Source organism: Heliconius melpomene, chromosome 10, assembly GCF_056956725.1.
Source record: "Heliconius melpomene rosina isolate 202511_hmr_F chromosome 10, ASM5695672v1, whole genome shotgun sequence".
Classification (NCBI taxonomy): Eukaryota; Metazoa; Arthropoda; class Insecta; order Lepidoptera; family Nymphalidae; genus Heliconius; species Heliconius melpomene.
Window position 1 is genome coordinate 15384911 of NC_140398.1, and position 13420 is coordinate 15398330.

General features: G+C 36.3%; 1 protein-coding gene across 1 annotated transcript; it reads left to right on the plus strand.

Annotated features, from left to right (window-relative positions):
* The first annotated feature begins 169 nt into the window (after positions 1–169).
* Positions 170–13382, plus strand: stau (double-stranded RNA-binding protein Staufen). Its single transcript, XM_085191598.1, has 17 exons — positions 170–329; positions 420–577; positions 3642–3798; positions 4492–4612; positions 5097–5323; positions 5704–5805; positions 6410–6536; positions 7080–7311; positions 7471–7598; positions 8171–8298; positions 8581–8781; positions 9365–9614; positions 10111–10238; positions 10726–10834; positions 11174–11292; positions 11516–11688; positions 11976–13382. Exons 2-17 carry the CDS (start codon positions 435–437, stop codon positions 12034–12036), a joined length of 2406 nt encoding a protein of 801 aa, XP_085047724.1. The 5' UTR covers positions 170–329; positions 420–434; the 3' UTR covers positions 12037–13382.
* The last annotated feature ends 38 nt before the right edge of the window (positions 13383–13420 follow it).

A 13420-nucleotide genomic window follows, 5' to 3' on the forward strand; every position in this document is an offset into this window, starting at 1 on the left:
TTTCCTTTGAATTAATTCTCGAAATTAATCTACAGTAACAACAGTAAGTATACATATAAAAAAGATAAAGAAATTATAATATTTTTTTTATAATTCACTTTTTTTTATCTTTCACTTTTTAATAATTCACATTATTAAAAAGTGAAAGAATAAGTATTTATTATCTGTAGTGTACACTTTTGCAATGGCAACATTTTAACATGGCCGCATGTTGAACGAAACGATTTTCTTTACTGTTTGCCAAATAAAACAACGTTTACGTTGATTCTGAGCGGATTTATGTCGATCGTGAAGCCGGTACATTGAATAATTTGTAAGACAAATTTACGGTAAGAATAGTACGTGATACACGAAGTAGAAACGATACAAATGAGATGTTTGTTTGACGGTTGTTGGTGAATATTTTGTTTGTGATGTAGGCTGCGATCGCGACGATGATGCATCACCCGAACATGCATCATCAGCCGATGTCTGGACACCCCCCTCAACACATGCCGGCTCACCAGGGCATGCCCGCCCACCACCAAATGCCGCCGCATCAGATGCACAGGGAGAACAGGCACGTAACATTAACTAGGTAACGTCCGGCTTTTTATTATTTATTTGCTTCACTATCAAGTTTATAGTCGTTTATTTTGTAACTATCCATTAGAATCATTTTTAAGACATTGTAGGTACTTTTAAATACATAGTTCAATTCTTATAGGTGATTTGCAAAAACATAACTGTCAATCATAATATAGAAACTAGAACAAGCTAATTATACCTACTTATTGCTTTACATAGTATATTTGAATATATATTTTAATGAAAAATATTAATACTATTTACTCAAACTATACTTGTGTATCAGTGAAATATACATAGCGCTGACAAAGTTTATTTTGTTCTTAAACTCTATACATGCTGTTACACTTTTGTATTATATTTATTTAAATAAATAAAAATGTCCTTATTCTGATACAACATAAATAATAACTTAAAGTGTAATGGTTTATAGTTGACGAATGCTATGGAAAATAATTTATTATACTATATTTTTATGATAATACAAAACACTAATATTTTTAAATAACAATTTTTCTCAAAAACATCCATTTAATAACAAACATTAACATTGAATACATGTGCAATAGCATGACTTATTTTATTATACATATAATACATATTTATGTTATTAACTATACTTTGTACTAATATGGATTAAATGCTTATTAGTCTAACTCAAAAATGCATAATAAAAGAAATTGAATATTTAATAAAAATATGTACCATATTTACAATTAAATATTGAATTTGAAGTCAGGTAAAGACATTGTTGTGCAGTGAGACGGCATCTAACTGCAAATAAAAGGCTGAAATATTTTTTATTTCCCCACTCTGAAAGAAAATTGCCACATAGAAATCAATCATTCAATTATGGCTGCTTGAGTTTTTAATATGTAATAATTCAATGGATAGTGTAATGATAATATATACACCAAATATGTTATCATTATACTAGGTTTAGTGTATATAAAAATATGTACTGCATTTCTAAAAACCAGAACATGCAGGCATTAGTTCCAGTATATTGGTTAATTCTATTAATAAGGCACTTAATTGATGTTCACTCCATCTGACAATTATTTTCAATACTAGAGAATTACCTAGTACTATTACTAGTCCTACAGTAGTAAGTGCTACACTTAACTTTTATGACTTGTTACAACTAGCGAGTCATTAAAAAAAAAATAAAAAAAACGTCAACACCCTAAACCCTGCATCTCTTGGACACCTAGAGGCTCAGATTCGAATCCCTCCATGTAAAATGTTTTATGTTATCTCTTATTTCTTAGTGCTCCGCTGCACTCCCTAATTAATTTTAAATATGCATTATCTGTCAGCCACTCTGTAATTAAAACATAAGCCATGTTTTATTTTATTTCTTATATTACAACATTTTTTTTTCATTATCATCATACAAATTATCTTTTACAGATAATATCTATACATTGAAAATTAAACTTTTAGCCAATTGTATAAAATATTACAAATTGATATAACTTTTTATTTTCTTGCTAATTGAACACTAAATGTTAAGGGAACATAATCACAATACAATTGTTAAATTTGCATTTAAATCAATAGAAATTGTTAGAAAAAAAATGGTATTTGTAAAATTGAAAATAATTAATAAAAAAAAACACGCTTCGGTAGTGGGCACATCTGACAAAAAAGATTTTTTTTTGGGTTCAAGTTCAATATTTATATTAAAATATAGAGGCCAGCTGTGGCGCAGGGGCACAATTGACTGTAAATAAAAATATGACTAAACACGACTGGTTGTAGGTTCGAACCCCACTCGTGAAAATGAAATATTTATTGAAATTTATATTATCATTTTCGTCGTTCTGGTGTCGAGGCATAACGCACGATGGGTTCCGCCACTCAACGCGCATTGTCTCTTAAATTCGGCAGATAATGGGTAACGAAGTGTCTTAACTAAGCCTTCCCGTCTGTGTGCGGGATACAGCATGAAGTTGATTTTGATTTAATATATTAAAATATCAAGATATTTGAGGCATAGATACATAATGTCTTAATTGAACTCATTCCACCCATTATTTTTATTAGGCAGGCATAAATACCAAAAAAAGGTTGAATTTAATTCATGAACATAAAAAAGTTCAGCAGCTATTGATTATACAATAAACTCGTCAATGTTGTTGATCACTCATATTTTTTGTATACATATTTGAATTTATGACTATTCTGTTACTTAACCACACATGGTGCATCTCATATTCTAAGTTCAGTTCAGTTAATATTAATAAAATTAATGTGAATTTGACAACATAATAAATGATATAGATACTTATTTTTAACTTACTTATTTTAATTATGAGAGTCAAAATGTGTTGAATAGGTTCGTCTGGGGTCTATAAAATCGTTGATGGTACTCCGGGCATTCTTTTTCGTACATTTAGGGTAGATTTTATTGATAAACTTCACATCTCTCTTGAAGTGCAATAATAATACCCGATTTCAGCTGATCGTCACTCAAACATTGACACTATTTAAGAGAAGTCTGTGTTTTACCCGTTCGGCTATAAAGAAATGTCCTTATTCACATGCAAATTTTGTGTAATTTGTTGATACGTCGAGGGTTCTTTGCGGCTCTCTTTGTTACTCGAACTGGTCGTGAATGGAACATATGACGGCACTTTTGATGCGAGGCTGCCTTGTAATGAATATAAGGACTTTCTTAACCCATGCCGATATATCATGTCCTTTGAACGGCCAGCCAGTTGGAATAACAGTATGGCAACGGGCGGTTGACTGAACGACCCCTAGAAAGTCTTTCTCATTTCTCACGTGGCCTTGTAGGAAGTGCAGTGCAGTGTTCGATATAATAATAATAAATTATTGAAATATTTCAATGTTATATTAGTGAAAATATTGTGATTTTGCGTATGTATTTATTTATTATAAGTTTAAAAGTGTCGCAATAATTACCAATCCATAGATCCTTTGGCAACTCTTACGTCAAGATGTAAAATTATTTTAACCATGTTTTAAGTGATTATTACAACGGTTCATAGATAATTAAGTATTAATAAAGTTAAAGATAAACAATACAGTAAGTATAACTTATCCAGGGTGCCGCTGGGTCCCTCTCAGGCGGGCGGCGGCATGGGAGGGCACGGGCAGATGGGCACCATGGGCACCATGCCCGTCCACCATCCGCCCGCGCAACGACCGCCTCATCCCATAAGAGCTATGCACCACCCGTCACAGCATCACTCTGTACCGCCAGTGAGTTTTTATTGTAAATTATTTTTTTCCAGTAATCTTGTGTTGAGATGAGATGATTAAAAAGTAATTAACATTTCGAGAGAAGATGGATAGTATAAAGTAAAAACCAATTAATGATACTGACCGACAATTCTTTTTTCGGAAAGCTGTAATTATTTATTAATTGGCTTAGTTACAAATAGAGGTCTATTTGGATTTGATGTAAGTATTTGCTGTAAACTATGTTTTTTTAAAAGTATTAAATTTATCAAGTTTTGTTATAAAGCATTCATAAAGTAAGATAGTCACTAGTAAAAGTTGTTCATTAAATAAAAGAATTTTCTTGAGAAATACAAAAATATTCATTTTAAAATTAAGACAAATATGCAATTACTCATTCTAATAAAAAAAAAAGAAGATTAATAGATATTTTTTTTTTTTTATTGAAGATGGGTAAGCATTTGTCCGCTATCTCACCTGGTGGTAAGTGACGATGCGAACGATGGTGGAGCATGCTTACCCAGAAAATGCCTATTCACTCTTTCCTTGAAGACGGTCAGGTTATATTTATTTAAATAATAATACAGTACGGCCGATATGTGGTGGCCGCCTTCAACTTAGGCAACTTAGCCATGTACAGCTAAAACAAGGGCAGCTACCTGGCTACCTGACTCTACAACTGTACTGTATAGTTATAAATCTTGATCCCACCAGCAACCAACGCGGCTACGCAGGCCATACGCGGTGAGCGGCGGGTACGGTCCCGGCGTGATGCCGCCCCCGTACGCGCAGCCGCCGCCTCTACCGCCGCCTACCACGCAGCAGAGTCATAATGGTAAATGAGATTTTTAATGTGACTTGTTTTACATCATTTTGCTTAATTTTGATTCTTGTAATTTATTATCTCTTTTTTTTTTTTTAATGTGTTAAATTAGTTTTAATTGTCACTCGTGATTTAACGCTATATCTTAAATTTAGGCGGAAAGCGATAAAACTTTGTCTACATTGCTATGCACAAAAAGTACACATAAACGAAAAACAATATTTTTTTCCCTAAAATCAAAGGTAATCTCTGAAAGTAATTTGCAACAAAAAAAAAACTGACAATCGTTTCAATGTTTTCATTATTTACCATACCATACCCACAATATTTCACAACCACATTTAACCTATAAACCACATTATAGTCACGATAAAATAATAAATGCTTATACTTTTAAATGTCATTGATGTCAAAGCAGATGTTATACAATAGTCCGATATTGGCCCATTTTACACATCATTTTTTTTATAGTTTGCAAATAATTGTCCAATTTCAGTAGTACCAGTAATCCCACCAGCAAACCCAGCACCAGCGGAGCCCAAAGAGGAGGTCGCCGCGAGCGTGACCGCGGCGCCGGCAGGGATCGCGGGGGGTGCGGCGGCGGGGGAGGAGGGCGACAGCGACGCGGCGGGCGAGGGCGAGGCGGGCCGCGCCGCCGCGCCGGCCAACAGTAAAGAGAAGACGCCTATGTGCCTGGTCAACGAACTGGCCAGGTACAATAAGGTCAGTAAGCAGAAAGACATTTGTTAAGCTAAGACACTTTTTTATATATTTTGGATAATTTTGAGACTAACTTTGACGAAATATTGAGGAATTGAAAGTAGCTTAAAAACTCTCTCATTTCATACTTGTTAACCCAACTTTATAGTGAGAATATCGGTAAAACACTTATGTACATTGATTAAAAATGTGAGCTATATTGTGTAATTTCAAAAGGAAGTTAGCTTTCCTATAGTCATCAAGTGCTGTATTAGGTCCATAGACTGAAATTTCCCATTGAGATTGCATATTGTAATTTAAAATTGTGGCACACTCAGTTTGCCACCTAGTTAAAACAGGACTACAGAATTGTATTTAAATATATGATATATAAAATATTACAGATTAAGCATCAATATCGCCTCACTTCAGAAACAGGACCTGCTCACAAGAAAGTATTCACAGTAACACTCCGACTGGGTGATACTGAGGAATATACTGCAGAGGTAATTACTACTTTAAGGCATATCTAATTACTTTTCTATTTGTTACTGAAAAACTCAAATAAGTTCATGAAATATCATTCAAGAAGTACTGTACTCTCTCGGGCGAATGAATTATTATTTATTAATATTTTTATTTATTTGCTCTAGTACCAAAGTAAAGCGCGGCGTGGAGTTTCGTCACTCAATATGCAATGCCTCAAAAATTGGTAGAAAATGGAGAAGTAACTTAACACTAGGTTCTCTTTGCCTACCCTGCTATAGGAGGATACAACGTGAACCTAAAATTTTGTTCAAAAATAGTGGTTTAATAAAAATGTATGGCTAGAGTGGTTCAATGGTTCCCACCTGGCGCCAGCGCGAGTTCGAGTTCCAAGAAGTTCAAGTTTGTACATGTATTTCGAAAATAAAATTTATAATCTCAAGTTGGTGCAAAAGAAGACACCTCACAATTTTAATCTACAGAAATGTTAGACATCAACACTTCTTTCTAAAAAACATGCCTAATTTTTTTGCAATCTATATAACAATGGAATATTATAAAACACTTGCCCGCTTACTTTTAGTTAAAAATTAAAATGAATATAAAATAAATATTGTCTGGCAGGGGTCATCCATAAAGCGCGCACAGCACGCGGCGGCGCGTGCGGCGCTGGCGGGCACCCGCTTCCCGCAGCCGCCGCCGCGCGCGCCACCCGCCCACGCACACCACGCGCACCACCACCGCCATGCTGGTACGTCACGACATAACTATATCTTTATATACACACTAGAAACTCAGTTAATGGTGTAATTGATTTCTTTTAACCTTGGAAACCTAATATAAGACACTCTTCATCACGCACCACAAAATTTGCAGAGATGGATGGATGGATGGATGCGTCACAGTAAAACATTTGAATATTGTCTAGGGGCCTCTATGTGATGGACCTGTGTCCCCACGCAAGCCTTCCCAAGGACCGGGTTCTTTTGAACCCGTGAATCTTTAAAGAGAAAAGTAAAATAATAATAAAAAATAAAACAGCCTTTTATTTCTTACTAAAAAATTAATTTACAAAAAAGAATATGTAGTTTTTTGTGCTTTTTTTGTTAAAAACAGTTTGCAAAAACCCCTTTTCCGGTAAATGCCTCTTCCAATGCTTCCCAACGTTCTCTATTTTGAGCAATTTTAGTCCATGAGTGAACAACTAACCTAACTATCTGGTCTTAACATCTCGGTAGCGGCCTAAAATATATAAATAACGTGACCTTATTAACCTAACATTCTATCCGAACAGGTGCAGTGATGCCAACCGTGGAGCTTAACGCGTTAGCCATGAAGCTCTGCCAGCCAGCCGTGTACACGTCGGTGCCGGCCGTGCCCCGCCCGCGCCCGCGCCTGCCCTACCGTCTGCCCGCGCCCTTCGTGCCTCCCTACCCGCACGTGCCCCCGCACGGGGCACACACCCCGCACACTCCACACGCGCATGGTGCGCCCAGGATGGTTGAACCAGCTTCTTTGTTGTATAGGTAAGATAAATACCTAAGTTTATATACATTTAATCTAATAATACATTTTAATCTGAATGTCAAAATAAAAATATTTTGAGGAATATCAATCTAAAGAAAGTTTAAATACTGAAATTGTTATTTATGAAAGCTATTATGGTATTTCTTACTTTACTACAGGGTGAGAGTATGTGTAGGCGGTCGGTCGTGGGTGGGCGAGGGCGCCACGCCGCAGGGCGCGAGGCACGACGCGGCGGCGCGCGCGCTGCATGACCTGCGACCGCTCTCACACGGGGACACTGATAGTGGTATGTTATTCTAGGAAAGCTAGTGTTAAGACACTTTGTTTGTAACACACTGCTCAATTTTTGTGACACTGCATGTTGAGTTGTACTGAACCTATGGTTATTGCAACAAATGTATTACCTACAAAAGGTGTGGACTTGAGCCATGATGGTGTGGATGTTAACTATTGCAGTTCTCATTCTACAGCATTGTTTATTTAAAAAAGTAATAATCTTTCACAATAATTACATAATGCAAAATCTAAGGTAAATAATTCAACCTATATTTAATATTTTTAATACTGGGCAATAAGTATAAGTATCTGCCAAAATAATGATATATTGAAGGAATATAAAGAATTCACAATATAATTAAATAATTTATAGTACATTTATTTTTTATATCTTCACTCTGTATGCCACAAATAGCAAGGTAGCACAAATAGTAAAGACTTCGTTCTCATTAAGACTTCGTTCTCGTTAAGACTTTTACCCATTATTTGCCGAATTCTGAGGGCACCATTGCATGTGAGTAAAATAAAAATGTTTTTTAATTTTTTAAATTTTTATTCATTATTAATTATTTTTCGTTATAGGTGACGGCTCAGATCTACTTAATTCAGAAGTAAAATCCCCGGTGTCATTGGTGCATGAGCTAGCATTAAAAAGAAATTTATCAGTCGCGTTCACTGTGAAATCTGAGCGCGGTCCACCGCATATGAGGGTCAGTATATTTTGACTCTACCATTTTATCTACTTTACTTTACTTTAATTAGAATTTGGTCAGCTTTTTTCAAAGTAAAATGTTGTATTTAATATAAAAATATAATTTAAAAAAGAAAATAGAATTTACCGGCAGTTTTAGTTTTGTGATTGTCATCCAGTAGATATTTATTAAGTATTTCTTTATCAAATCTTATTAAAACCATATTATATATATCACACATAGATACTATTAGGTTATAAAAAATAATTACAAAATAAAACTCTTTTATCATTTTAACAGGTGTTTATAACAGCGTGCACAGTGGGTGAAATGGAAACAGAAGGGGAAGGCAATGGTAAAAAAGTATCAAAACGGCGTGCGGCGGAACGGATGCTGGATGAAATGAGGCGACGGTGGCCCCCGGCCCTGCTGCGGGCGAGGCCTCCCGCTGACAGGCGGCGGCATGCACCGACTAAGAAGAAGCCTAGGAATCTTATTAAGGTAGGACTCATAGAGGCCGTCGTGGTCGATGGTTGATGTGCTCGATCCCCTTAAGGTGAAAACATGTTAAGCCCACGTAAAAGTGGAGTGGCGTATTTAAACAGTGTTAATGATTTATATGCTCCTAATTTAAGTAAAACAAATAAAATTAGGAAAAATAAATAATTTCCACGAGTACATATAGAGCGACTTTTTGATTTCGGCAATTTGTGAATTATAATGTTGCAATGCTAGGTTCTGTTTAAAATTAAATAATTTGAAAAGTATCATTTTTTTATAGCTTTGTAGACATTTGTACTATGAACTTTTGTTTTCAATTCAAATTCAAAATATTCTTTATTCAAATAAACTTATAATAAGCACTTTTGAATCGTCGAATGAACATATGAACAAAAAGCTACCACCGGTTCGGAAGACAGTTCTGCTGAGAAGACCTGGCAAGAAACTCAACAGTTGCTCTTTTCAAAATCAATGGTACAATCTATTGCATTAGTTGGCAGCTATCCTGCATTACTGTGTTCACTTGACTAGATGTGTAATATTTTTACAATCGAAACTCACAAATAAATACTTATGTTTACAGGAAGGTGGTGCAGCAGAAGGTGGGGGGACAACAACAACCACTACAACCACCACCAACGGCGCCGACAATCCTATATCTCGTTTAGCAGTAGCTCGACATGCAGCTCGAGCCCGCTCCCCGCAGTACAGAGTGTTGGAGGAACGAGGCGCAGCCAGGAGGCGGGAGTTCCTGGTGCAGTGTGATGCACCACCACATTGCGCTACCGGACTGGGTCCTAATAAGAAGACTGCTAAACGACGGGCTGCTCATAGTGAGTTGATTTTGTAATACTTAATAATCTTTATTTAGCAGTAAGAAACTATGCAGGGATACTTATTAATTTAATATAGGTGCCAGAGATAGATGTACTGCTAGGAGGTGAGAGTTCTCGTGCAGTGTGATGCATAACCACACTTTAATACTGAACTAGGTCTTACAATATGATTGCTAAACGATAAGAATCATAATAAGTTTGTTTTGTTTTTCTACACAGTACGGCTCGGTACACAGTTTTAGAATAAGGATTCATTTCTCAATTAGACTTTCACATGTTTCGTTTTACTGTGAGACTAAAATGTTTAATACATTACAGTTTACATCTTGTTATTAAGTATTAATTCAAAATGCTACATTATCGTTAAGACATTTACTAAAATCTACATCTGAATATTTAAAAACCTATATTCACTGAATTTCATCCATATTTTATTTGTTGTGTGTTATGTTATTAGGATCTATAATAAAACGTAACAATAATTCATTTCCAGATGTGCTTTTAGCAATGGAGATGTGTGCGAACGGTGGCGAGGCGCCCGCTGTGGGCGCGGCGGGTAATACTGACGCTGTCCCCGCCGTTGATGCTAGCAAAGCTAACAATGGCGACGTTAAACGGAAGGTACTGAATGTGCTTTTTACTTTAATATTTTTGAGTATTTTTTGTTATTCACACACTAAAGGCTCATTTTATTGGACACTACAACACACATTATGGGTATGGGATATTTTCGTTCAGGCATGCTGCAGGGACCGCATGTTGTAATCGTTTTCATTAGGGCTCATTTTCATTGCTCTTAATAAAAGTAGGCTGCACGGCTATACGTATACGGCCTGCGGCCATTCCCCGCACGTGGAATAACTAATGAAATGAATCTTGTCTCCTGACTTAAAATTTTAATATTTTCTTATGCAGTGTGTTATTTTTCTTGTTAAAATTTGGTCACTTGTAATTTATAAATTGATTAATCCTTACAAAACATATTTTCAAAAAATGCGAGAAAAAGTACAACTTTTATTTTGTTTATAATTTTCATTTATAATAAGTAAATAAATGAAATAAAAATAAGAATGAAATAGACATATCTTTAAATATATAAAATTTTCAGGAAAATGAAGCAAACGGGGGCGGCGCCAACAGTGAAGTACGTCAGCCGGTTCCTGGCGTGCTCATGATGGACTACCACCAGCGGTCCGGACAACCCACACAACCTAACGGTAAACTACTATTTATTCCAAATAAATTTTTATCACAAATTAAGAAATTCAAATAAATTTATTTTAATAAAAAGTTCAATCTGTATGAATTAAGCTGACTGCAGTTGGAGAGTTGAATAAAGTATGAATTGTATTTATGAATAATATGAATTACAAATCATTCTAATTATATTTATGACTAATATATTTAATATTAAAATTGAAGTGAGAAAAAAAAATAACTTTCCAACGACGGGATATTTCGTTGCACGCACGATAATTCGTCCACAATATCTACTGCTAGAGTAATTTAAAAGAATTTTTAATAATAAAATAAATATAAAGTGGCTTTGTTTAAAGGAGTAAGCGAGACGAGTGCGACGGCGGCAACAGGCGCGACCTCGCCCGGCGCCAAGGACCAGCTCATGTACCTGTCGCAGCTCCTAGGCTTTACTGTACAGTTCTCTGATTTCCCCAAGGTAGTTTTTTGTCTTGATATTAAATATTATTGTATTATGACAACATACATGTTTGTTTAGTTATATGTGTAATTTAAATACGTTAAAGACACGTATAGTATTTTATAAATATTAAATAAACTTATCTTAGTTTTATTTTTATTGACAAAATTCCTAAGTAAATGTTAAATACATTTTTCCTTTAGATTCCTGGTGTGTTCTTTAATCTCAAATATGTCCCCAGCGCAACCACGGCGAGTACCTCTCGCTGGTGTCGCTGTCGACGGAGCCACCCGTCATGTGCCACGGCGGCGGCGCCTCCACCGCGCACTCGCACGAGCAATGCGCGCGCGCCGCCCTTCGCGCGCTCTCTGTCATGGGGCTGGACGCGCCCGCCACCGCCACCACCGCTGCCGGGTATTTAGTGTTACCGAACTCCGTTCCCATTGAGATACTTTCCTTAAACGGAAGTGTCGGAATTCGTTTCCCACTGGAGGATTGCGGATTGAGTGGCTGAACTCCACGCCGCGCTGTTCCTCGTTACCAGAACAAGGAAATTAAAATATTAAATATTTCACAACCTATTGCGTTTTCAGTCGCACGCTTATGCCCCTGCGCCACGACTGACCTCAACGTATCTTTATGTAAAAGAATATTCTTATAATATCAAAAAATTACTAATATTCAGTTCAATTCTTATGTAGGATGCCGAGCAGCCTCCCGGCCGGCGCCAAGCCGAACGTGATCACCAACGGCATCGAGTGAGGGAGACGCAGCGACACGGGAATACCTCACGGCGCGAAATAAATAGTTCGGGAATCCTCGCATCAGGCAATATCGTTTATTTCGTTACTCCCCAGCCATGACGTATTCACCGCCGCCCTCCTCTCTCCGCCCTCCGCCCTCCTGATCTTGGGCCTTGCAACAAATTGTAGTCTCTTTATCTTTCTAAACTTTAACATAATTATATTACAAATACAAATATGTATATTTCTTTTTGTTGTGTTGTACTTTGCTTTTTCTCTGTTGTCATTTTATCGAACTGAACGTGAAACTATAAAATCTATGTATTATAATATAGGCGATGTATTTATTGAAATATTATTTATTATATTATTGTGTAATGGCAAAGTAAGTATACAAAAAACTTCGACGAGTCGAATCTGAATCATCACAAGTAAGTCAACGTAGATTTATAATTAGGATAATAATATCGTTATGAAATGCAGCTATCTCGTTTTTATATAGCTATCGAATAGACACTGGTATCATATAATATGTAAAAACGAACGTGTCAAGGCTGTGAAGCCAAACCAAAAGAGTTTGTCGGACGACGCCCGACAAGCGCGTGCATCATGCGGCCATGGTGACTCTAGGTTTAGCTCTACAGTTACGGTAGTAATCGCTGCATTCTCCATTCCCCTTACCTCCCTACCACTCCCCTTTCCCTACTCACGCACGTAGTTAAGCACCGGGAATGCCGCGATTAGGACGACTTGTGGCCTCGATTTTTAAATTCACCTTAGCACGTACGTCCCCATCCCTGACCCTACACTATGAAATGTGGAACCCTAGAGTAAGCCCCTCTCGAAGCTACTAGTTAGTGGTAGTGCTGCTAACCGACTATGTAAGGTTGCTTGTTAATTTTAGTCACTTGTATCGTTATATAACCATTAGTTAACTAGAACTAATTAATACATCGTAAGTGTCACGATCGGAGGTCGTCGCCTCGCGGTCGGTTGTGTGCGCGCCCAGTGTACGTACATTTCATTGTAATGGGTCTAACGTACGAAGTATATCGAACTTTCATATTTGATTATTACGGTTTCACTAATTGGTATTCTTGGGGTTTTTGTTATAAACAAAAAGATTTTAAATCGAGGCCAACGGTAGAATTTCTTCATGTTGAATGTTTGTTGCACAAGTAACAACGCATAAAGAAATTAATTTTATTACTCGATAGATACGCCACAGTGGCATTAAGAAGTGTTTTATTTATTTTGTTCTAAGTAACTAATATTTTATATTATTATATGTGAGTGGAGCAAGTCCCTACGGAAGTTCGTGCTGTTAGCATTGTGTAAGAATAAAGAAATAAAAACTTAAAAGTATTGAATTGTTGTTCTTATTTTTCCCTTTTTACATGGTT

Excerpts from the sequence above, each read along its gene's own strand:
- stau (XM_085191598.1), top strand. The coding sequence starts at position 435 with ATGATGCATCACCCGAACATGCATCATCAGCCGATGTCTGGACACCCC. Across the intron at positions 6,537-7,079 it reads GCACCACCACCGCCATGCTG|GTGCAGTGATGCCAACCGTG; the intron begins GTACGTCACGAC and ends CTATCCGAACAG. Across the intron at positions 10,239-10,725 it reads ATGGCGACGTTAAACGGAAG|GAAAATGAAGCAAACGGGGG; the intron begins GTACTGAATGTG and ends TAAAATTTTCAG.